The sequence below is a fragment of the Syngnathus typhle genome, linkage group LG8, assembly GCF_033458585.1.
Source record: "Syngnathus typhle isolate RoL2023-S1 ecotype Sweden linkage group LG8, RoL_Styp_1.0, whole genome shotgun sequence".
NCBI classification, from domain to species: Eukaryota; Metazoa; Chordata; class Actinopteri; order Syngnathiformes; family Syngnathidae; genus Syngnathus; species Syngnathus typhle.
This window is the reverse complement of record NC_083745.1, coordinates 14,702,168-14,727,448: the sequence shown is the minus strand read 5'-3', so window position 1 is coordinate 14,727,448 and position 25,281 is coordinate 14,702,168. Positions and strand designations below refer to the sequence as shown.

The window sequence follows — 25,281 nt, the reverse complement described above, 5'->3', positions numbered from 1 at the left end:
CTAAAGGTAAACATCGATTTATATCGCCGTGTTTGACCTCGGACATTAGACGCGACTTTGTTTTGAAATCCAGTTCATTGTTGCTTGCTTCCTCTCTCCGGGAGCAGTGCGCCCGGCGTTGTTGTGTTGTGAGCAGAGCACGCACGTGAAAGGGGAGGCGACAACTAGTACGCGGCTCCTGGGCTGGTGCTATGGCTAGTGTCCAAAGAAACGAGGAAATTTGCTCCCCTTTAGGCTTCAAGTCATTCGTTTGGAAGGACTATGGATTCCAAAGAAAAGATGGCTCAACGGACAAGACACGTGCAGTTTGTAAATCCTGCCATGCGGTGATCAAATATTCAGGGAGCACAAATCTCGCCGCACATTTAAAGAAAAAACACGACATCAAAGTTCAGTGTTAAAGTAAGCAATTTGTATACTACAATACTCTTGTAATTTCCTAAATAAAGAGTTTGCAGTACCTTGTTGATTTTGCGTATGAATTGTTATAAATCAGGATATTGTTCTATATTTTTTATTTTAAAAAAAATATATCGATTGTACAGCACTATATCGTGATATATCGTGAATGAATCGCAGCAGGCTTTAAGATATCGGCAAATATCGTATCGTACTTCTTTGTATCGATATGATATCGTATCGTGCCAAAACCCGCGATTTACAACCCTAGGTATTAGCCATCATTCAAACGTCTAAAAAAACCTCATACGTCTATTAGACGTCTATCCCGTAGACGTCTAAAAGACTATAGCATAGACGTCTATATTTGTTACACTTTTAGACGTGTTTTAGCCGAGACGTCTGGTTAGCACATAGACAACTATTAGAGATCAAAATGCTCGCAGGGCAAGGTGTCACAAAAAGCAAATAAAGTGACGTCACATGAGAGAAGAAGCTCAATGGTGCGGGCGGCACCTGTCAGATTCTGTCCGCTAGGGGTCAGCATCGTAACTCAAAGCAGATAATCAGAATAAAAGAAAAAAAGGCCTCTTGCGATTGGCTTGTTTCAAACTGAGAGCGCCATTCAGCTACCTTGGTTGATTGTTTTTCTTCGACTATCCTTCATACCAGAATATTTTTTTAGACTTTTCAGGCTCTCGTTCGTGTGACGTTTGCGTCTTGGGTCATTTTCCAGACTTTTCCTTCACATTTCTCTTCTGTGATCTAATGTGTGAAGACGGCCTGGCAGGTGAGTGTGCAACATCCTCCACTCATCAATTTTCAACACCGTTTATCCAGTTCAGGGTCGCGGGGAGTGTTGAAACCTATCCCAGTTGACATCGGGCAAAAGGGAGACTACACTATGAATGGTCGCCGTGGCGCGTGTATAATATCAATACGTAAATTAAGATAAATATATGGAAATAGAAAACGTTCTCGTTTTTCATCTTGGCCCATTTTTACGTCCACAAAATCGACAGGAGCTCATCGTTTAGCACAGGCATGTCAAACTCAGTTTGGCTCTGGGGCCGGATCCAGACTTTCTGTTCTCAGGTGGGCCGGATCAGTAAAAGAATGTCAACTCCAACTATTTAGCTTTGTTTTTCAGTCCTACGCTTTATCATTCAGCCTACATTTGTAGCCTACCCTACATATTATAATCACGGATGACAAGGGGTCTTTTCTAAGCACAACACATTTATTCACAAACAATGGAGAAAAAAAATGATTTTCATGTTTGGCATTGAATGTGTTAACAACTGGTTTATTAACAGTTGAGTGAATGCAGTTTTACACCTGAACCAACTCCCCACACTACACAAACTCAAGTGGGAGCTATGAAAAAAAATGTTTTGCCTTAATTGTCATACTGCTTTGAAATAATAATAAATAAAAATACAAAATAAAAGTTTTAGCAGTGCATGGGCAATAAGATTAGACTACATCAGCTCAAACTACTAGGCTGGGCCTACTGAAGCTGAGCATATACTGCACAATATTAATTGTCTTTAATATGAAACCAGATTAATCTTATTTTTAATGATCTGTATTCATGAGTGCAAACAAATGTCGTGTCATCACACTTTTTTCTCTCTCTCACTGCACTCCTGCAGTCTACTTGCTGGTGCTGGCTCCTGAAACTTGGCATCTTTTTGCCTTTACAAGTGCGTCGATATCAGGTGTCAAATTCTGAGTAGCAGCACATTTAACAATGTCATTCAAGTGTTCAATTGTCAACCTTGAGCGCTGCTTTGTTTTATTATCGTTCATCACGGAGAACACCTGTTCACAAAGATAAGTAGTCCCAAACATGGAGAGAACCTTTGCAGCCATGGCTGTTAATTTGGGGTAACCTGGCACAAGATACTCATAAAACATATCCAATCCCACGGACCCAAATTTATCCTTCATAGCAGAATCGCACTGCAAGTCAATAAGCTCGAGCTGAATGTCAGCTGGCACATCAGAAGACTTCACTGTAAATGGCGAGCAAAAAAAGCCGAACTTGTTCTCAAGTTCACTGAAAACCTGAAACCTCCGCTCAAACTCTCGCAGCAAATCTGTTATGTTGTCTTTATATTTATCCAAATCGGGACGATCCGGTGCCTTCGGACGCACAGCTGTGAGACATGAGAAGTGCGTGGTGTCACCGCTGGATAGCTGCGTCTCCCACAGTGACAGTTTCATCTTGAACGCACTTATGCTGTCGTAATATTGAGTGACAACTCTGTTACGGCCCTGCAATGTAGTGTTAAGTGTATTCAAGTGTTGCGTAATATCTACCATGAAGGCAAGATCCTGCACCCATTCCTTACATTGAAGTTCCTTTACTGGGCGTCCCTTCTTCTCCATAAACTGTCCAATTTCGTCTCGTAGCTCAAAGAAGCGCTTGAGTACTGCACCTCTGCTTAACCAGCGCACGTCAGTGTGGTATGGTAGGCCAGCATGAATGTCATGATCACTGAGAAATGAGTCAAACTGGCGGTGATTTAGACCGCGAGCTCTGATGAAATTGACAGTTTTCACAACCACGCTCGTAACATGGTCCATTTGCAGTAGTTTGCAACATAATGCCTCCTGGTGCAAAATACAGTGAAATGCCCAAAACTCCTGTCCTCCATTTGCGATCTGTACTTTTTCACGGAATTTTGTGGCAACGCCTGCCTTTCTCCCCACCATTGATGGCGCACCGTCGGTCGCCAGGCTCACAGCACGGGACCAGTCCGCCTCCACCTTGTCGTTGGAGCGCTGAAAATGTCATCTGCTGTTGTGGTGTCATTAATGGGCACCAATTCAAGCAGCTCCTCGGTGATGGTCAAAGTTTCATCAACACCTCTAATGAATATGGCCAGTGGAGCAATATCTGTGACATCGGTGCTCTCATCTATTGCAATTGAAAATGCGATAAATTATTTGATTTTCTCTTTCAATTGGCTGCTCAAGTCACTTGAGAGTTGTTCCTCAATAGACTAATATTGGCAAAGGCAGGTCTCTTTTCAGGGCACACGACTTCTGCAGCCTTCAGCATGCATGTTTTTACAAACTCACCATCAGCAAATGGCTTTGATGCCTGCACCAGCTCGTTGGCAATAATGTAGCTGGCTCTTACAGCCCCATCAGCGATATCGCGGCTGCGCGTAAAAGCAGACTGCTGTTTCTTCAGACCAGCGACCAATTTGTTTATCTCGTCTTTTCTTATTTGTCCTTTCAAGTGGTCATACTTGTCTTTATGATGAGTCTCGTAGTGGCGCCGAATATTAAACTCTTTGAACACTGCAACTTGCTGATTACAAACCAAGCACACTGGTTTTGCACTCACTTCTATGAATAAATCATTCTCAGTCCATTTTTCCTGGAAAACCCTGCACTCCGTGTCCACTTTTCTTTTTTTGGACAGTGCCATTTTGGGAAGGGTGTGTTGACCGATAACTTGTTTAGTAGTAGTGGTGAATGGTGAAGCAAGCTTGCCGGTTTATTTCTAGTTGGACACATCACGTTGCGAATGTTTATTTCCTGGTACTAACTCATGTCAGTGCCGCATGCTAAACGTGAGCTCTTTTACACATTTACTGCCCTCTAGCGGCCGGAGGGAGCATTTGAGTTGTATTTATTTTAAAGAATCATAACTTTTGATAGAAATGAGCTACTGACTCGCTTCTTTTTTTGACATACTCAGAAATTTATGACGGGCCGGGTCCGGCCCGCGGGCCGTATGTTTGACATGACTGGCTTAGTCGAACACAAAAAAGAAACATTCAAAATTATTTCTAAATACTGAAAGTGCAGAGTGGAATTTAAAATAAAATATAGCATCGGGACAAGAGAATAAACAAGTGACTTGGTCAAATACAATAATCAAGCAATGTAAACATGTCTCTACATAGTTGTGAAGCTCATGGCATCTACATCTCTTAATTCTTGTGACAAGTGTTCGCACACTTTCTCATACATTTCTGACAGTGCGGTCTCAGAAAAATACTTGCGTGATGGCAAATTGTACCGTGGCTCCAGGTGCTCAAGTAAACGTCGGAAGCCCTCGTTTTCAACAACACTCATCGGTTGTCCATCCAAAACCATGAATTCCAGCGCTTTCTCAGTAATTCTCATAGCTTTTGCGCTATTGCCTGGGAATTTCTCCCATCTTTGCAGTGCATCTGCTAACGTTAACTGCTGTGTAGGTCCACCTCCCGCTCCCTTTGATCTGCTCAACTGCTGGAACTCTTGGTGCTCCGTTGCGTGGTGTTTCTGGAGATGCTTAATTAAATTGGTAGTACTATAACTGGCACTACTACCACCACCCCTGGCAACATTAGCTTTGCAGACATTACAAACTGCCGTCAAGGTAGTTGGCGTGTTCAGTTTAAAGTACCTCCACACAGCTGACTTTTTCGTTCGCTCCATGTTTGCGTTTGTTTAGAAAACTCTCGTGGCATGCGGCACACGTGCTGCTGACGTATGACGTAGCCCGCGTTCCAATAGATTAAGGCAGTGTTTCCCAACCTTTTTTCATTCACGGTACACCTTTTCATTGGAAAAAATCTCGAGGCACACCACCAACAAAAATCTGTTAAGTGTTGCTCCAACTTCTATATTAAAATCAGTTATATTACAACAAAAGACGTAAAGTCCTACACCTATATATGTTCAAAGAGTCGAATAAGTGAATAAAAATAAATACAAAATATTCTTTTAATTGTATTTCTTTTTTTAAATAAAAGTGAGTTTTTTAAAAAATGTTTTAGACAGTGTAAGGAATAAACTATTGAAAGTGATTGTGATTAAAATCCAAAAGAATCAACATGACTGTTTACTTTTTTAGACTAATGCTACAAATATTACGACAATAAGAACAATGTCACAGCAGCTGAGTGGCTATCACAATCAAAGTGTCTCGATTTGACTGTGTATTTTATGTTGATGAAAAATTAACAATCCAGGTTCTCTGGTTGAGCTGCATGCTCTGATTTTCATCGGGCCGCAAACGCACCACAACCATATAGTCATAGTATCTGTCACTGTTAGCAAACGCACACAGCAACACACATAAACTGAATATGTTCCGATTAGGGGTGTAAATCGCGGGTTTTGTCACGATACGATATCATATTGATACAAAGCATCACGATACGATATTTGCCGATATCTTAAAGCCTGCTGCGATTCACTCACGATTAGGAGTGTAACGATACATCGATACACATCGATTAATCGATATAATGCTCTACGATTTATTGGCATCAATGCTAAACGTAAACATCGATTTATATCGCCGTGTTTGACCTCGGACATTAGACGCGACTTTATTTTGAAATCCAGTTTATTGTTGCTTGCTTCCTCTTTCCGGGATCAGTGCGCCCGGCGCTGTTGTGTTGTGAGCAGAGCAGGCACGTGAAAGGGGAGTCGACAACTAGTACGCTGCTCCTGGGCTGGTGCTATGGCTAGTGTCCAAAAAGACGAGGAAATTTGCTCCCCTTTAGGCTTCAAGTCATTCGTTTGGAAGCACTTTGGATTCCAAAGAAAAGATGGCTCAACGGGCAAGACACGTGCAGTTTGTAAATCCTGCCATGCGGTGATCAAATAATCAGGGACCACAAATCTCGCCGCACATTTAAAGAAAAACCACGACATCAAAGTTCAGTGTTAAAATAAGCACTTTGTATACTACAATACTCTTGTAATTTCCTAAATAAAGAGTTTGCAGTACCTTGTTGATTTTGCGTATGAATTGTTATAAATCAGGTTATTGTTCTATATTTTTTATTTAAAAAAAAAAAAAAATCGATCGTAGAGCACTATATCGCGATGTATCGTGATTGAATCACAGCAGGCTTTAAGATATCGGCAAATATCGTATCGGGGGTCTTTGTATCGATATGATATTGTATCGTGACAAAACCCGCGATTTACACCCCTACTTATTACCCTTTAATCGAGTACATCCAAAAAAAGCATGTTCTCTGGTGTCACACGCTTTCCCGCCCACGCCCCCTGGTATTGCACCGTGCCCCACTATTTGAGAAGGACTGGGTTAGCGTTAGCACCCGTAACGAGGTACCACTGTAATGTATGTCATACGCCAGTGATGTGTAGTGATGACAGCCGGTGAAATGAAATGCTCCCCAGCTTTTTTGCTGTCCCAACAAGCTGCGTCATGAACCGATGTGTCCAATTTTTGTTGTTGACTTGCCTTGGGATTGTTTTGAGGCTGACAAAGAGTTGGGAAAAGCTGCTTCAACCGCCTGTTCATCTTGTGACAGGATGACGGAGTCATGTCAACTTGAGTGGGGCCTTATGGAAGACCAAGGCAGTTTATGGGCAGAAAGCAGCAGCAGCAGCAGTGACTCACCGCTGACTCAGGTACCAAGTGGCCATGAGACAAAATTAGATTGTGACGCGATGATAACTGTTAGCAACAGTCGTTATCCAGCTTGCAACACAAAAAAAGTCAGCCATTGACTGTATTTTCTGACATCCACCAACAGAGAGCACTAACACACTGCAACAGCTGTGAAATAACGATTGGCATCAAATCCCATATGCAAACATACATGAATAGATAGTCCATTCTCTGAAAAATCTTGAGGTAGCGAATTTGTTGAATGACACTGCATTTGCTGGTGACATTGCGACTGCAGCTTCTCAAATCTTTCCTCCATTTGGGAGAGCGGCCGAGGTACTGTCCATTCCTTTGGATGCCATTTTGTCCGTTTGTTTGTGTGCACCGTGTCCAATCTCTTGTCAGAAGAAGGGTGCGGTCTTCCTATTGGTCAATGCCCGAGAACCACTCGAAGGATGACGTAGGTTATGTCACACCATGCGGCAAGACGAACCAAAATCTGTGTGCGTGTGTTTGTGTGGCACACGGGTGCGGTGTAGCCCAGCAGCTCAGAAGAGAGAAAACATGTGAAGGTCTACCTCCGCATCCGCCCTTCAACGGCGGCTGAGGCCCAGAAGGGAGAGTCACAGGTGCGTGCAAGCATTTGGTCAAAGTTGTTGCCGGGTGTCAGCCACATGTCAACACGTGTCTTTTTCTGCAGGACTGCGTGTGGGCGGAGCCTCCGGGCACGGTCCTGCTGATTCCTCCCGGCTCCTCGCAGGCAGGTCACCTTGGCGCCGAGAAATCGGACAAACCCTTCCTGCGCAGCGCTCAGCGCTTCCACTTCTCTCAGGTTGGAAACCCTTGAAAGTTTAACTTTTCAAAATGCCAAAGAGCATTCAGGCAGTTATGTTTCCTGACGAGATTTTTCGTTGTTCATCTCGCTAGTTTTTGGCACTCTACTCTTACACGTTCTCATGTTGTCCTCGGGTCTAACTAGTATTTGCTGGCAAGGTGTTTTGCTCTTTTTGTTTTGCTCCTCTCCCTACTCAGCTGTGCATGGTGGTGGGCGGGTCTAGCCTCTCATTGACTTAGAGATGTCACAAAATAGATTGTCTCGTCCGTTGTTCCATCAGGCCTCCCATTCAAACCTTCCCAAATCTACGTTTGATTGTGTAGTTGAAAGTCATCATCGTCGTTGTCGTTGAGCAGGTGTACGGTCCAGACACCACACAGGAAGAGTTATTCCAAGGATCAGTCAAGGATCTGGTCCGAGATGTTCTCCAGGGAGGCGATGTCCTGCTCTTCTCTTACGGGGTCACCAATGCTGGCAAAACCTTCACGTTTTTGGGTGCGCTTCGTGTTCTTCTGTGAGGGGGCGTGCCGGGCACGTCCTTGGGTTCCTCACCCATGCGCTTCTTCCGTCAGGTCCGGACGGCGATGCCGGCATCTTGCCCAGATCCCTGGACGCCCTCTTCGGCTGCATGCAGGGCAAGCTCTCGGGCGGGATGGGTCTCAAGCCTCATCGCTGCAGAGAATTCATCAGGCTGAGCGAGGAGCAGCGGGCCCAAGAGGCCGCCTTCAAGAGCGCCCTGCTGCAACCCTCCAGAGAGGTGAGGCCGGCTGTCGCTCACCACCACGGCAGCGCCTCTGCCAGCTCTCTGCGCCTCCGCTAGCTCATGGCGGCTCTTCTGCTTCTCTAGAGCAATGAGGCCGGTGGTGGCATGCGGAGCTCCGGTTGCCCCATGCTCCTTCAAGGCAAGTTTGTCTTTGTCCAGTAGAAGGCTTGACTACTCCTGCATTTGTTTGCATGACATTGGCATATTCATAGTTGGGCGCTCATAGTTGGGTTCACTTCTTTGCTTGGCGATGATGATGGCGCCAACAATGTGAAGCGGGTCTCTCTCGTTTCGGCAGGCTTGTCACAGCGGCCAGACCTCCAAACGGAAGCCAATGGCAAGTTCTGCGTTTGGGTCTCCTTCTGCGAGATCTACAATGAGAAGATCCACGACCTCCTGGAGGCGATGCCCGGTGGAGCGGCCAAGAGGACACCCCTGCGCTTGTCTCAGGACATCATGGGCAATGCCTTCGTCAAAGGTCTTGTCTTGCCCGGCGGCTCTCATCCAAGCCGGGAAGACGCCTCGCCCTTTCTAACGCCTGTCGTCCGCGCGGCAGACCTGCGCTGGTTGCAGGTGGACAATGCAGACGAGGCCTACCAAGTCATCAAGCTGGGCAAGAGGAGCCAAAGCTTCGCTTCCACCGGGATGAACCGGCTCTCAAGCAGGAGGTCTCAACGTGTGCTCACGCATCCCAACATGCACGCTAATGTCATCGTCAACACAGATGTCTGCAAATGCGGCCTTCTTGTTTTGTTTTGCAGTCACAGCATCTTCTCCATCCGTGTTCTAAGGATAAAAGACACCAGAGTGGTGGCCGTCAGCGAGTAGGTAGCATGCGTGGCGACGGGGAGCGTGCAAGCGTGCGCACCCGCTGCTAATAGACTATTTTTTTAGGCTGTGCCTGTGCGACCTGGCCGGCTCAGAGCGCTGCGCCAAGACCGGCAACCACGGCGAGCGGCTCAAGGAGGCCGGGAACATCAACGCCTCGCTGCTCATCCTGGGGAAGTGTGTCAGCGCTCTCAGACACAACGGGCGCGCCAGGTCAGTGCACCCTTTGACAGAGGCACTGCCAGTGGCCACCCGTCTCTGAGCGGATGCGCGTTTGCCCAGGCTCCAGCAGCAGCATGTGCCCTTCCGTGAGAGCAAGCTGACGCACTTGCTCCAGGCCTTCTTCTGCGGCCGAGGCAAAGTCTGCATGATGGTCAACGTCAACCGGTGCGCCTCGGCCTACGATGAGACGCTACGAGTGCTCGAGTTCTCCGCCCTGGCGCAGAAGGTGCACCTTTGCATTTCTTTCAGGGCACGGGTGCCGCCTTTACAGCATTTTGGCTGATAGACAGAATACTTTATCAGTATGCATGCACAGATTTTGCTGTGAATAAGTTGATTATTTTGGAGAAGAGGGATGTCTTTCCCCCTCCCATTATCAGCGTTTTGGGGACAGTTTGTTTATTTGGCTGTTCATATTTTAACTGATGCATTTGAGTGGGCTCAAAGATACTAAGCCAGTTCAGCGTGGGCAGACTCTCAAGCCAGTTGCTGAACAAGTCGCTTCAATAGATCGCTCCGTCTTGTGATAGGGCGGCTGAGCGCTTCTCGGTTCTTCTTTCTACTTGCTGATCCAAGATCTTGATTGTTTTGAGCCTCATAGGCATGCTCTTTTTTGCGCAAGACACAAAAATTTTGGCTTTTTGGGAAAAGTCACTTGAGGGCTCTCAGAAGTTGCTCAATATAGCAAGCGAGTTTGCAGCACTGGCCACTTTTGCAAAATTGCGGCGCGTGTCAGCGAAGACCTGCTTTGAAGTCGCAATTTTTGCAAATGATGCGGCTCACAGTAGACCACCGCCTGTCTTGCGTCCTCTAGGTGGTGCTTCTGCCCAGCGGGACTACTCCCGTCCCGCCCCGCAATCCCCACCTGGGCTCAAGTGCTGGCAAAACTCTGATTGGCCAAGAAAGAGGCCCGCAGGACACGCAGGTGGGGGCAAGGGGCGTGGGAAGCGGGTCAGCCCCCTTCGTCTTCTCCGTTTTGGCCTCGTTTGTATAACGAGTTAGTGTTATCTTCGCCAGGAGGAGCAAGAGGATGATAATGATGGCGACGAAAAGATGTCAGTGGATGAGGACACTGTGTGTGAAAATGAGGGTGAGGACCTTGAAGAACTTGACGACGAGGTCATCGGCAATCAAATGACACAGCAGGTTGGACAACCTGAGTATTATTTGTTGGCAATCATAAAACAAAAAAACGGACTCACCTGGAGAGCAAGCAATAATTTATGACATTAAATGAATTGACAACTCTGTTGATCATCGTCTTGCTGAGCAGCAGGTGGCGCTGGTAAGACGTCTTCAGATGGCGCTGAAGCAGGAGCGAGCTGACAGCGTGCTGGTGGAAGCTCGTGTTAGAGAGGAGGTTTGCCAGGAGTTCAGCCAGATCTATGCTGACATGCAGAAAGACTTCACGTGAGACTTTTATTAGCCTCCAAGTGGCGTACTTGCTGCCGGGGGTGGTCCTGGCAACCCTACCCCCCGAAAACATTAAGGTCAAATGGTTTGGCGCAGGGAGCGGCTGGCCAGAGAGACGCAACTCCTCGAGGAGCGAGCGGAGAAACGTCTGGAGATCTTCAAGCGCATGACCACCCAGATGGCTGCCTGCAGAGAAGCCAGGGAGCCACACAGAGAGGTGAGCTGTGGTGGGGCGGCCCATTTCTCATCTACGAAGAAGGACCGCACCCCTATCTGACGTGCAAGTGGTATTATTTTGAGGGAGGCTTCTTCCCAGTGGCTAAGAAAGAGCAGCGCACGGAATTGGATTGCAACATCACTTAATACGTATCATGCCCTTCTCATGAAGTGCAGTATTTTCTGTCGTTACAACAATCAAAATGAGGTGTTGTTTTTTGGGGGGGAGGGGAGGAGGGGTTAAATCAGCCCAGTGGCATTTCCGTTCATTTGTTTGGGGAAAGAAAATTGAGACGCACGTGTTTAGAGTGATGAGCATGCTCACCAAATGAATTCAACTTGTGCCTCCATAAGTAGCCTTGGCTCCTCTTCCAGGTCTTAACTTTGGTGTCACCCTCGCCCAGGGCGGAAGACATCCCTGTGTCAGACGGGCTCCAACCTTGCGGGCTCTGCAGCGGCTCGATGAAAGCAGGTAAGTGGACCGTTGAGCCACAGCACCACTGCAAGTTCTACATTTGGATCATGTCACTGTGCTGCGATGAAGGTGAGAGCGACTCATCAGAAAAGGAGAGCAGGCTTGCTGCTGAGCTTCAGTGTCGAGCTCAGCTTCAGCTGGAAGAGCCAGCGAGCCAGCTACGGGCACGGGCCGTGCGCGTTCGGGAGGAGGAGGTGAGCGACAGCGAGATGAGCTCACGTCAGACACATCTTCGCGTCACTGTCATGCACTGGGCGCTCGCCTTTCGTCAAGCCAATTGGTTCGCCTCTGCCTGTGCTGGTTGGTCACTGCCGCTTGGACGCCAGCCCGCACTTTTGATTTCGCCGTGTCCATTCAGCTCCAAATGGAGGACCCGCCCAACGCGAGCCAGACGGAGAGAAAGTTGCGGGAACAGGCAGTGCAGACGGAGGCTTTGTCAGACGACGGCCGAGCGTTCAGCCGGTGTCTGCTTCAGGAGGCCGAGCAGCGCCCAGAGTTGTTGGCCGTGGCGCAAGAGACCATCGAGCAGAAGGACGCCGAGCTGCATGAGAGAGCCCTCCAGATCACAGAGTAAGCCGCAATCTGTTCAGAAATCTTTCTTTTTTTTCTTTGTATGGACGGCAGAACGTGTGACCAGGCAAGAGCTCGCTTTCATTCCAAACGCTGATACGTGACTTTCATTCACCGCAATAGGCATCGTTTGAAAGTAGGGACACACGCTAACTATGGCACCCACGTTGGGGGAGAAATAATGAGCTATCGCCGAGCCTCGCGGCTAGGCTCAACAAAAGAGACATCTTCCGGCCCAAGCGCAGCCAATAACGTGCGGCGCGGGAGTCGTGCATATACAATATTTTTGCTGCTTGCCTCACCTGAAAACTGTGGCGCTCTTCCAGACTGAGGGAACTGGTTGAACAGGACTCGGGCAAAGCAGAGAGTCTAGCCGCAGATCTGCACAGGAAGGAAGAAAACGTTTGTGAGCTCAGAGAGAAGCTGGCCGACTACAAGACGCAGGTCCAGCGGGTGCACACAGACGTACGTGAGACCAGCTGACCGACTCGTGGTTGTTGCTAGGTGTGCATGCGTGCGATGCTGATGCCATCCTGCAGATCTCCACCTTGAAGGAGGATGAGAGGCTCTTGAGACTCAAGCTGGCAGATGCGGACAAGGTGAAGAAGCAGCTTCAGTCGGACCTCGCCGTCAGAGACAGAACCATCCAACGACTGGAGGCGGTGAGTTTGGACTCACCGGTGAGCTACCAGCTCTGTCGTCTTCCACGCTTTGTACCGACTCCATCTTGCCATGCGACAAGATTTGCAAGTCTTGCAGCCCTCTGAGGTTCTCTACATCCTGCCTTCTCTTTCCTCGCCGTAGGAGCGGCCGGCAGAGAAGACGCTTACCGAGACACTGCGGCTCTACCGCGAAGCTCGTCAAGGTGCGCCTCGTGTCCACTTCTTTGAAATTGTTTGCATGCAAAGTGGCTGCCGTCTTGCAAACTGGACACCTCTCCATGGCACGGCAAACGTGCCAAGTTCACAATGTTCCGACATGCATGTGATGGCGCCCGCAGAGCTGGAGGGTAAGCGGCAGTTGGTGAAGCACATGCGCTCGGCAATGCTAGAGCAGGACGAGACACAGGAGGAGATGGAGCACCTCCTGGACGAGAAGCTCCACCTCATCAGGGAGCTTGACAGCGGTAAGACCAATGGTCCTTCCTAGCGTTTTCTCTAATCAGCTCCCTCCAGAAGCCCTGATGTCATTGTGACATTGATGACCTCCTGGAATGAAGAGATATGCAGATGCGGTGCTTTGTTTCTCCGCTAGTATTTATTCTCAACCATATTGTACCTAGTGGATGACAATGTCCCAACGCTGCCCGGGCCCGGCGGAGGGGGTGGTCACACGGGCAGCACTTCGGCAAGCCTGGGTCTCGTCTCATCTAAACGAAGTGTTCGCTTGGCATTAGCGCATGGCGTTAGCTACTCACCGTTGGGAAAAATAAGCAGCAAAAGTTGCTAAGTTTCCAGGATGACAGCACTCTCATCTCGTTCTTGTTCAGAGGTGGCCCGAGTGAAAGAGACGGCGAGGCAGCAAATTGGCGCCGACGCCTCGGGGCCTCAACAAGGAGACGCCAACACTCGTCAGGTGAGTCACAGCGAGTTATTGATTGACTGCGGCGCAAGGGTCAACTTGGGCAAACTTTGACCTTGGTGCCTCGTCCGTCTTTGGATCTCACAATCTCAACATGCGTGTGAGTGACTTTCCCAATCATTGGCGAGTGTCTGCACCCTTTTTTAGATGACAAGATGACATGTGAGTGGCGTGAGCCTTCCTGGCAAAACACTTATTTGCTTTCAAAACAAAAGTGGCAAAGGGATGGACAGACATTTTCCGGACATTTTGTGATGTTCAACCAGCTCAGTGGCCCAGTGGTTAGAGTGCCCGCCCTGAGACTGGAAGGTTGTGGGTTCAAACCCCGGCCGGGTCATACCAAAGACTGTAAAAATGGGACCCATTGCCTCCCTGCTTGGCACTCAGCATTAAGGGTTGGAATTGGGGGTTAGAAGGAGTGGAGCTCTTTACAAGCCCTAGGCTTCGTCTCCCTCCTTGCACAGTTATTGATATAATAATATGTGCTAAACAATAAACTAAAAAAAATCTAATCAGAGTCCATTTTCACTTTTTGGCAGAATTTTTTTTTTTTTTTTTACAATCGCATATTCTTAAACGTTTTTTTGCTCTGACAATTCTTTCTGTCAGTTGTTAGGATACGGATTTTGGTTATTGATCTGACTCCAAATTGCGATCAACACTCCACTCAAAAATTGTTATGCCCTAATCCACACACTGTCGCACCTAACAATTTTGCGAGTTCGTTCTGTCAAAGAGAAGACCAGGAGATCAATTACCGAATTTACCAATTGTTTAATCCTGACAAAGCAAGCTAATACAGGCGCCTGGGTCCCGGGTCCTTAACACCAAAATACTCGTGTGCCTTCGTGACCATCAAAGACAACACATTCTTCCGGGTTGCCCAGTTTTAAAAAAACACAATATGAATATTCAAGCATGCAAAATATTGTGTGGTGATTGGTCGATGGTTGATGGTCATCTCCTCCTCGTTTGGGTTTTCCCCTGCTCAGCACAGGTGTCTGGACCACAAAGACGAGTTGTTATTCGCGTTCCCCATCGGCCTTGAGATATCCTCCCTTTCTGGACATCCTGTTCCACAATACTTTGAAGAAAACCAATTAATGTAGCCTGCACATTCCTTTCCACTTATTAATCACCACACTACTACTAGAAATTATATTGATATGATTATATGTGTCTAACGCAGCCTTAATATAATGTGTTTGCAAACTGCCGAAAGTACATTTCCCTTTACAGTGCAGCCCAAATGCTGGTCGTATTTTTCTGCTCTCGATCCAAGTCGTGGCGTATGCGACTGATCCCGCAGGCTGACTTTGTAAAAGATGGGGCGGTTGGTGGCGAGCGCCTGCACGACTGCCTTTATTTCTGGACGACAGAATGGAAGAGCGATGATCACCTTACTTTAAAATTTAAAAGAATGCTTGAATGCCTCATGACGCCGTTTTTGTTTCTTCAACAACACTGTAAAGTCGTTCTCGTCCGAGCCGAAGCTCTTGACGAACCGCTCGATGGCACTCGTCATCACAACCATCATCGTCCCCCTCGTCAGCCATGCAACATGATGTTTAACGCATCACCTGCGTATTACATAACAGACAATCATTTTCTACTGTCTCGTTGCTGGCTTCCTGCCAAGCTGTTGGAGGCCAAGCACCTGACAGAACGGCAAAAGTGGCAGGAGGACAAGATGGCTCTGATTGGTCAGATCAAGGAGGCCGAGGACAAGCGCAATCAGGAAATTAAGAAGTTTGCAGAGGACCGAGAGCGGCGCCTGGCCCGGCAGGCCGAGCTGGTGAGCTGTCCTTCTTGCAATCACCTTCTCCAGTCTCCTTGTGTTCAGTTTGAGGTTGTCAGCATTTGGGAAATAAAGCTTGCCAGCTAGCTGTCCATTTTACGAGAAGAGACTCTTAAAGATACAGCGGCGCTTTGAGTTGCCCTCTCCCATTTTGCTCTTGTCCCGTCCTGAAAGGAAAAGAAAACAAAATCTGACGCTTTTGCTGGATGCTTTGTCCAGGAGGCAGAGCTGCGTGCCAAGGATCAGGAAATGGAGAGCTGGAGGCAGGAGAGAGACACGCTGGTGGCCGCCCTGGAAGCGCAACTCAACCAGCTTCTTGCTGGTCTGGGCGACAAAGACCGAATCACCCGACGGCTTGGCGACAATGGCATGCCGTTGCCACCCGAGGTCGGTACAAGTGCATCCGCCGCTTTCCCGTCGTCATTTGGCCGAGCGCTCTCTGCCCATTGGTTTCCCAAAGCCAACTGCGAGAAGCCCGTGTCCAAACGCTTGAGCACCACTTTTGAGCCGTTCTGAAAAAGCCAGTGTATCCGTGTCCGGCTCATCATCGTTCATCAGCTCAAATGTCTTCTCTGTCAGACGGGCGGTGGCACGGCGGGGGTGAAAGAGGACAGCGAGTACGTCGGGGGGCGACCAGACGACGCTGACGCTCAGGTCTTCGCATACACTATAGCCGCGCTGACGAGTGCCGTTGAGCCCCAAAATGACTCTAGTCACGTGGTCAAGGTAGCGCTTCGCCCATGTATCGGTACGCCAAGGATCGCGATGCGGCTCACACCTATGTCGCCTTTCAGGGCTCGTCGGGGTGCCGCCGCTCGGGATGCCCGTCGCTGCTGGAATCCTCCCAAATCTCCACGGAGAACGGGCACGCGAGCCGCTTCCCGCCGCCCCAAATGGAGATTTCCTTCAGCCCGCTGCGGCCCGACCGCATGGCACTCCGGCGCCGGGGCCACCCCGAAACCGTCACCGTCAAGATCACTCGCTCGAGCCGCAAAAGGAAGAGCGCCGACGTGGACAAGGTAGGGAAGGCCTACCCGGCCGCAAGAGCAATCTTGGATATTGTTGGCGCAGCGGTAGTGGCGACACGTTTGCAGCAGCTCCGTCGACTCGTCTGTATTAGGGGTGTAACGATACATCGATACACATCAATTAATCGATATAATGCTCTACGATTTATTGGCATCGATGCTAAAGGTAAACATCGATTTATATCGCCGTGTTTGACCTCGGACATTAGACGCGACTTTATTTTGAAATCCAGTTCATTGTTGCTTGCTTCCTCTTTCCGGGAGCAGTGCGCCCGGCGTTGTTGTGTTGTGAGCAGAGCAGGCACGTGAAAGGGGAGTCGACAACTAGTACGCTGCTCCTGGGCTGCTGCTATGGCTAGTGTCCAAAAAGACAAGGAAATCTGCTCCCCTTTAGGCTTCAAGTCATTCGTTTGGAAGCACTTTGGATTCCAAAGAAAAGATGGCTCAACGGACAAGACACGTGCAGTTTGTTAATCCTGCCATGCGGTGATCAAATATTCAGGGAGCACAAATCTCGCCGCACATTTAAAGAAAAAACACGACATCAAAGTTCAGTGTTAAAGTAAGCAATTTGTATACTACAATACTCTTGTAATTTCCTAAATAAAGAGTTTGCAGTACCTTGTTGATTTTGCGTATGAATTGTTCTAAATCAGGATATTGTTCTATATTTTTTATTTAAAAAAAAAAATCGATCGTAGAGCACTATATCGCGATATATCGTGAATGAATCGCAGCAGGCTTTAAGATATCGGCAAATATCGTATCGTAGTTCTTTATATCGATATTATATCGTATTGTGCCAAAACCCGCGATTTACACCCCTAGTCTGTATATTGTCTCGTTTTATATGTTCTTTTTTACTCTTTTTTTTTTTTTTTTTTTTCTTTCTTCTCAGTCCTGTGTTTTCTTTTTTACCGGGCAGAAACATGTTTGCAAAAACAGTGAGGCTGGCCCTTTTATTTTTCCTATTTTTCACCTGGTTCATCACTCCAGCATTCACCGAAGCAGGCAGTAAACGCTCCATTGTTTACACCCGTGGTCAGCTGTTAGCCCTCTGTAGCCAAGGGACGCTAACAGGCTACAAGCCCAATGTTTCCCCCGAGCTGAAGAGGAGGAAAAGAGGACAACGCTCGGGTGTTATGTGCCGGAAAAAGAAACGCCGCTTCAAGCCCACACTCCCCACCATCATCACTGGGAATGTGAGGTCCATTTGCAATAAGATGAATGAGCTAACGGCGCTAGCACGGCACCAACGGAAATACAGGGAATGTAGCATGCTGCTGTTCACGGAGACCTGGCTAACGGAGCAAACACCGGAATCTGCCGTCGCTCTGGACGGATTCAACCTGATAAGGGCAGACAGGACACGAGAGAGCGGTAAGAGGAAAGGAAGGGGGGCTTGCTGTGTTTGTGAACAATAGATGGTGCAACCCTGGGCACATCACTATCAAAGAGCAACTCTGCAGCGCGGACATTGAGCTGCTAGCCGTTAGCTTGAGGCCACACTACCTGCCGCGGGAACTCTCGCACGTTATCGCGATAACTCCGTATGTCCCCCAAATGCTAATGCCGACGCAGCCCGCGATGTCCTGCACAGCAGTGTAAGCAGGCTGCAAACACAGCATCCACATGCCCTCCTTCTTATGACCGGGGACTTCATCATGCCTCTCCTTCATCCACACTTCCAACTTTCAGCCAATATGTCACCTGCAGTACCAGAGGAAATAAAACACTGGACCTTCTTTATGCCAACCTTAAGGATCTGCTCTGCCCTCCACTTGGCCCTCACCCACCTGGAGAGAAGGGACTCGCATGTGAGATTGCTGTTTGTGGACTTCAGTTCTGCCTTCAACATCATTGTGCCACAACGTCTCATCAGCAAACTCGACAAGCTGGGCCTCAATACCTACCTCTGCAACTGGCTACTGGACTTCCTTTGTCAGCGGCCACAGGTGGTACGTGTTGGCGACAAAGTCTCCGCCAGCATCACGCTGAGCACAGGGGCCCCCCAAGGCTGCATGCTCAGTCCGCTGCTCTTCACCCTGCTGACGCATGACTGCACTGCAACCTACAGCGACAACCGCATTGTGAAGTTTGCTGACGACACGACTCTGGTGGTCACCAAGGGAGACGAGACTCATTACAGGTTGGAGGTTGACCTTCTGACCACGTGGTGCAGGGACAACAACCACCTGCTGAACGTCGACAAGACCAAGGAGATTGTTGTTGACTTCCGGAAGGGTCACACCCAACACCTGCCGCTGACCGTCGACGGTGCTGTTGTGGAGAGAGTGAGCAGCGCCAGGTTCCTGGGGGTGCACATCAGTGAGGATCTCTCCTGGTCCACCAACACCGCGTCACTGGCGAAGAAGGCCCAGCGCCGCCTGTACTTCCTGCGGAAACTCAGGCGAGCGAGCGCTCCTCCGACTGACTACTAAATGACTACATTTTACCGCGGCACCATTGAGAGCGTCCTCTCCAGCTGTATTGCTGTTTGGGGTGGTAGCTGCACTGACTACAACATGAAGGCCCTGCAGCGCATAGTGAACACGGCTGGTAAGATTATTGGTGCTTCACTCCCCTCCTTGAAAGACATTTACACCTCCCATCTCACCCGTAAGGCGACCACAATTGTGAGTGATGTGAGTCACCCCGCTCACTCTTTGTTTGATCTTCTGCCCTCTGGGAAGAGGTACAGGAGCCTGCGCTCCCGCACCACCAGACTCACCAACAGCCTCATACTCCAGGCTGTTAGGATCCTGCCCTCTCTCCCCCTTTCTGCGTAGCGTCCTGTACTTTGCGCTATGCTTACTGTCTGCTGTATGCACACTGGCTCAGTTTTGCTCCTTTTATTTATTTGTTTATTATTTATTCATCACTCATATTATTTATTTATTATTTATTGTTTGTGCCTTCTTTTTTTTATTTTGTGTCGTCTACTTGTATGTCTATTGTGTTCTATGTCTCGTCACCGTGGGATAGAGGAAACGGAATTTCGGTTTCTTTGTGTGTCTTGACATATGAAGGGATTGACAATAAAGCAGACTTTGACTTTGACTTTGACATCATCCCCCCTCCCCCCCTTGGAAGATCTGATCACGATCTGATCCACCTTCTCCCCGTGTATCAGCCTATGGTGCACAGGCAACCAACAGTCACCCACACCAGACAGATCTGGTTTGAAGAATCTCTGGAGACTCTTCAGGACTGTTTTGAGACCACGGTGTGGGACGTGTTCTGTGAGGACTACGGGGACGACATCGACGGTCTCACCAGCTGTGTCACAGGTTACATTAACTTTTGTGTAGACTCCACCATACCCAGTCAGAGTTTTTGCAAACAGCAAACCTTGGATCACCCCTGAGATCAAAGACCTGCTCAGGGACAAAAGGAGGGTCTTTAAATCAGGAGACAGGGACCTGCTGAAAACGGTGCAGAGGGACTTGAGGAATAAGATCAGGGAGGGGAAGAGCAACTACAGGAGGAGAATGGAAGACCAACTGCAGCGGGACGACGTCAGCGGGGTCTGGAGGAGCCTGAACAGCATCTCAGGACGTAGCAACTCCAGACCTGCGCTGGACAGGGATCAGGAGTGGGTGAATGACCTGAACCGGTTCTTCAACCGGTTTGAACAACCATCCACTCCTCCAACCCCACCCACCCAGCCCTGCTGCAACTTCCCCCGACTGGAGCCTCTTCTGCTCCGAGGACTCTCACCTCAACCCCGCCCCCTGCTACACCCCCTCCAAGACCCCCCAGCCCATTCTCAACTCCACCGAACCCAACCATCCCCCCTGCAAAAGCATGGTGCTCTCCACAGCCCAGGTGGAGAGAGGACTGGCCAGGCTCAAGGTGAAGAAGGCGACGGGTCCAGATGGCATCACCTCCAGGCTGCTCAGATCCTGCTCCGGGCAACTGTGCAGGATCGTGGAGCACATATTCAACATGAGCCTGAGGCTGCACAGGGTACCACAGCTGTGGAAGACGTCCTGCGTGGTACCGGTGCCCAAGTCATCTCGCCCCAGTGACTTCAACCACTACCGGCCGGTGGCCCTGACATCCCACCTGGCGAAGACCCTGGAGAGGCTGGTCCCCCACCACCTGCGCCCCCTGGTGAGCTCCTCCGCCGACCCCCTGCAGTTCGCCTACCGGCCGAGCATCGGGGTTGAGGACGCCATCATCTTCCTCATGCAGAGGTCCCTGGCTCACCTGGAGCGGGCTGGAAGCACTGTGAGGATCATGTTTTATGATTTCTCCAGTGCCTTCAACATCATCCAGCCAGAACTGCTGGGGAACAAACTGCATCATGCTGGAGCCTGCCAGCAGCTGACATCATGGGTCCTGGACTTCCTCACTAACAGACCACAGTTTGTGAGGACAGGAGGCCGTGTGTCTGACACGGTGGTCTGCAACACAGGACTTCCACAGGGGACCGTCCTGGCCCCCCTCCTCTTCACCATCTACACAGCTGACTTCACCCACCACACATCGACCTGCCACCTCCAGAGGTTCTCGGACGACTCTACCATCGTCGGTCTCATTAACGACTGAGACGAGACGGAGTACCGAGGACTGAATCACAGATTCGTGGACTGGTGCCAGCGGAACCGCCTCCAGATTAACTCTGGAAAAACAAAGGAGCTGGTGGTGGACTTCCGCCGGCGCAAAGAACCCCCCCCTCGCCGGTGAACATCCAGGGAACGGACGTAGAGATTGTGGACTCTTACAAGTACCTGGGTGTTCACCTGAACAATAAACTGGACTGGACTCTACAAGAAGGGCCAATGCAGACTCCACCTGCTGCGCAGACTGAGGTCCTTCGGAGTGAGGGACAACCTCCTGAAGACTTTCGACGACTCTGTGGTGGCGTCCGCCATTTTTTATGGGGTGGTCTGCTGGAGCAGCGGCATCACTGCAGCGGAGAGGAAGAGGCTGGACAAGGTGGTGAAGAAAGCCGGCTCTGTCCTCGGCTGCAGTCTGGACCGGGTGGAGGTGGTGGGGGAGAGGAGGATGGTGGCTAAGCTGTCCTCCATCATGGACAACGTCTCCCACCCCCTTCATGAGACTGTCAGAGCCCTGGAGAGCTCCATCAGTGACCGGCTTCGTCACCCACGATGCACCACCGAGAGGCATCACAGGTCCTTCCTCCCTGCTGCCATCAGACTATACAACCGGGCTAAATCACTGTAGCTTTAATTTAACGTGCAATAATAACGTGCAATAACAGTGTGTGAAGTCATATGTGCAATATCTGTCTACCTCATACTCTATTTACCTGCTTTTGCACTGTTTTTTCCTTCCCTTGCACTATTTTTTATCTAATAATTTCTTTATCTCCACTGTATATTGTGTATACTGTGTAAAAGTGTATTGTGTACATACTGTCCATATTTATATATTTTATATATATCTTTTACTTTTTTAAATCTTTTACCCCCTTCCCTACATGCGTGTGTGCGTGTATGTTAAGTGTACTGCTGCTTACACAGGAGTTTCCCCATTGAGGGAATAATAAAGGACTATCTTATCTTATACAAGAACCACTTGCTTAACAGAGCAATCAGAGCAAAGCACTTTTACTGCCTTGAGCGTCTTCGCCGGCCTAACGTCTGCGTGCATGCGGGCGTGCCTCTGGGCGTGCCTGTCAGCAGGATGAAGTGGAGGTGGAGAATCGAAGGAACACTAAAGTGATGCCAACACTGAGTGAGCACCAAGAGGAGGTAATGAGCAAATGAACACACTCGGGCACACGCACAGCCCGGGTGAAAATAAATGGACCATGCTAGTCAGCTTGATTGGTCTGACTGCACAGCTTGATTGGTCCGACTGCACAAGGTTGGACAGGGTGAAAAAAGGGCACAAAAAGGTTGCAAACACCTCCGCTCCCTGACTCGTAACGGTCCGCCGGTGTCAGTCGCTTGCTTTCTGCTGAAACCTTCAACTCTCTTGTAAGCTCGCACTTTGTCATGCTTGCAGGTGTCCCATCTGCCCGCGTCTACCGGGACCCACAGCGTCCCCGGTCACAAAGAGGCCACGCTGCGGAAGATCGGAGATTTCCTTCAGAGGTCGCCCACCCTCATAGGGTCCAAAGGTCAGTCCGGCACTGGTCGCCACGTGGTGTCACGTCACCCCTCCTTCCCGCCTGGGCCTCGCTCTCAAAGCTCAGCTCCTCCCCTCCCCGGTTCATCAAACAAGTGTGCCGAAGGCAAACGTAACCAAAGTTTTATTTGGGATGGGCAGCCAAGAAGATGATGGGCCTCACGAGCGCCTCCAAGAGCAAAAGGAAGCCATTGGGCGCTGTCATCTCCTCGCCCAAGGATGTGCCCCCCCACCCGGTAAGCCACACATCGGATATGGCCAAAATCTCACGAGGAAGCGGTACACCGCCCCAGAGGCGGAACCTGGTTTTTAGTTTAGTTTTAGTTTATTGTTTAGCACATATTATTATATCAATAACTGTGCAAGGAGGGAGACGAAGCCTAGGGCTTGTAAAGAGCTCCACTCCTTCTAACCCCCAATTCCAACCCTTAATGTTGAGTGCCAAGCAGGGAGGCAATAGGTCCCATTTTTACAGTCTTTGGTATGACCCGGCCGGGGTTTGAACCCACAACCTTCCAGTCTCAGGGCGGACACTCTAACGACTAGGCCACTGAGCCTTTAAAAGTGAACTACCAGAGCATTTTGTATGTATCTTTAGCGCGTACGTTGCTTTGTGGGTTTGAGCTCCCTCGTGCTGATTGCATTTGTTTGGCATGCGGACTTGACACGTCTGTCGCTTTTCTGTCGTTGCAGATGGTCAGCCACAGCATGGTCGTTGCCGAGGACAAACGGGGCCGTCATCTCGCCGTCAAAAGACAACTTTGCTCCACAATTGGCCAATGACGGGGACGTGCAAGTTTGTATGCGCGTTCACCATGTTGTGTGCTTCCAGCCTGACAATTGCCAATTGGCCAATGTTTTCCGCCTAGCACGCTAGCCTTCTGGAGGAACGCGGGAAAGCTTGTTGCGATCGTAATGATGAGTGGACAGACTGTTTCTGTTTCTGTCTGTTTCTCGATGCTAAGCTAGGCTAAGCTAATGTTGGGCAAGAGGAAGCTCATGAGCTTGGTTCTTTGAAGTACTTTGTATTTGATCCCACTGCTAGGGTGACCAGATAAGGGTTTGTGAAAAAGAGAATGCCTTTTTTGGGAGGGGGGCGGGGTCTTTTTTTGGGTCATTTGTGTCATATGTTATGTGTCATACTGTCATACTGTTTTTCATATGTTATGACACAAATGACATGGTGTCTGAATAGCAATTACATTTGTTGGCCCGAATAACACAAAACAACATACCGTGTTGGCCCGAATATAAGACGATGTTTTTTGCATTGAAATAAGAATGAAAAAGTGTGGGTCGTCTTACATTCGGGGTCGAGACATTATACCCGTTCACTTGTGCGCAGCGGTAAGTTAAAGGTTGCTGGTATTAGAGATGCACCGATGCGACTTTTTCAGTTTCGATACCGATGCCGTGGCTTTGCGTATCGGTCAATACCCGATACCGATCCGATATTATGGTTGACTTAACAAGCTACATACCTCTCTACATGTGGAACAGAAAAGACTAAAGGCAATGGCATCAGGCATGACTACAGAGTTCTTTGCTCTAAATGCTCATTTAAGCAGCAATGAGAAGTGCTCCCTGAAAACAAGCTCTGCTTAGTCGAACACAAAAAACAAAACACATTCAAAATTATTTCTAAATACTGAAAGTGCAGAGTGGAATTTAAAATAAAATATAGCATCGGGACAAGAGAATAAACAAGTGACTTGGTCAAATACAATAATCAAGCAATGGTTTCATGTCTCTACATAGTTGTGAAGCTCATGGCATCTACATCTCTTAATTCTTGTGACAAGTGTTCGCACACTTTCTCATACATTTCTGACAGTGCGGTCTCAGAAAAATACTTGCGCAATGGCAAATTGTACCGTGGCTCCAGGTGCTCAAGTAAACGTCGGAAGCCCTCGTTTTCAACAACACTCATCGGTTGTCCATCCAAAACCATGAATTCCATTGCTTTCTCAGTAATTCTCATAGCTTGTGCACTATTGCCTGGGAATTTCTCCCATCTTTGCAGTGCATCTGCTAACGTTAACTGCTGTGTAGGTCCACCTCCCGCTCCCTTTGATCTGCTCAACTGCTGGAACTATTGGTGCTCCGTTGCGTGGTGTTTCTGGAGATGCTTAATTAAATTGGTAGCACTATAACTGGCAGTACTACCACCACCCCTGGCAACATTAGCTTTGCAGACATTACAAACTGCCGTCGAGCTAGTTGGCGTGTTCAGTTTAAAGTACCTCCACACAGCTGACTCTTTCGTTCGCTCCTTGTTTGCGTTTGTTTAGAAAACTCTCGTGGAATGCGGCACACGTGCTGCTGATGTATGACGTAGCCCGCGTCCCAATAGATTAAGGAAAGGATCGGCTCACAGATCGGCTGCATTTTCCGATACCCGATCCATCTATTTTGTTGATATCGGGGCCGATATCCAATCCAGATATCAGATCAGTGCATCTCTAGCTGGTATCGACTGAGTACGTTGCTGTGATCATGTGCGTCTTTGACACAAAGTGAGCATATATAGGACTGTCTCCGAAAATTAGAATATTGTGATAAAGTTCTTTATTTTCTGTAATGCAATTAAAAAAACAAAAATGTCATACATTCTGAATTCATTACAAATCAACTGAAATATTGCAAGCCTTTTATTATTTTAATATTGCTGA

General features: G+C 48.8%; 1 protein-coding gene across 3 annotated transcripts; it reads left to right on the top strand.

Moving 5' to 3' along the window:
- Window positions 1–1,000: 1,000 nt before the first annotated feature.
- LOC133158147 (kinesin-like protein KIF20B) lies at window positions 1,001–24,342 on the top strand. Of its 3 annotated transcripts, XM_061285101.1 has the most exons (32): window positions 1,001–1,189; window positions 6,699–6,798; window positions 7,318–7,407; window positions 7,479–7,610; window positions 7,970–8,108; window positions 8,186–8,370; window positions 8,461–8,515; window positions 8,675–8,854; window positions 8,933–9,044; window positions 9,138–9,200; window positions 9,271–9,417; window positions 9,487–9,652; window positions 10,241–10,351; window positions 10,444–10,572; window positions 10,700–10,836; window positions 10,936–11,056; window positions 11,431–11,527; window positions 11,600–11,724; window positions 11,889–12,100; window positions 12,427–12,565; window positions 12,640–12,762; window positions 12,905–12,965; window positions 13,101–13,226; window positions 13,590–13,675; window positions 15,321–15,476; window positions 15,699–15,866; window positions 16,059–16,205; window positions 16,274–16,498; window positions 22,162–22,230; window positions 22,487–22,601; window positions 22,751–22,845; window positions 23,303–24,342. In XM_061285101.1, the coding sequence occupies exons 2-32, from the start codon at window positions 6,700–6,702 to the stop codon at window positions 23,390–23,392; spliced, it is 3,900 nt and encodes a 1,299-aa protein (XP_061141085.1). In that variant the 5' UTR covers window positions 1,001–1,189; window position 6,699; the 3' UTR covers window positions 23,393–24,342. The 3 variants fall into 3 exon arrangements, with proteins under 3 accessions (XP_061141085.1, XP_061141086.1, XP_061141087.1); XM_061285102.1 differs by lacking the exon at window positions 22,162–22,230; XM_061285103.1 differs by lacking the exons at window positions 22,162–22,230; window positions 22,487–22,601; window positions 22,751–22,845; window positions 23,303–24,342 and adding an exon at window positions 16,775–17,125.
- Window positions 24,343–25,281: the final 939 nt, after the last annotated feature.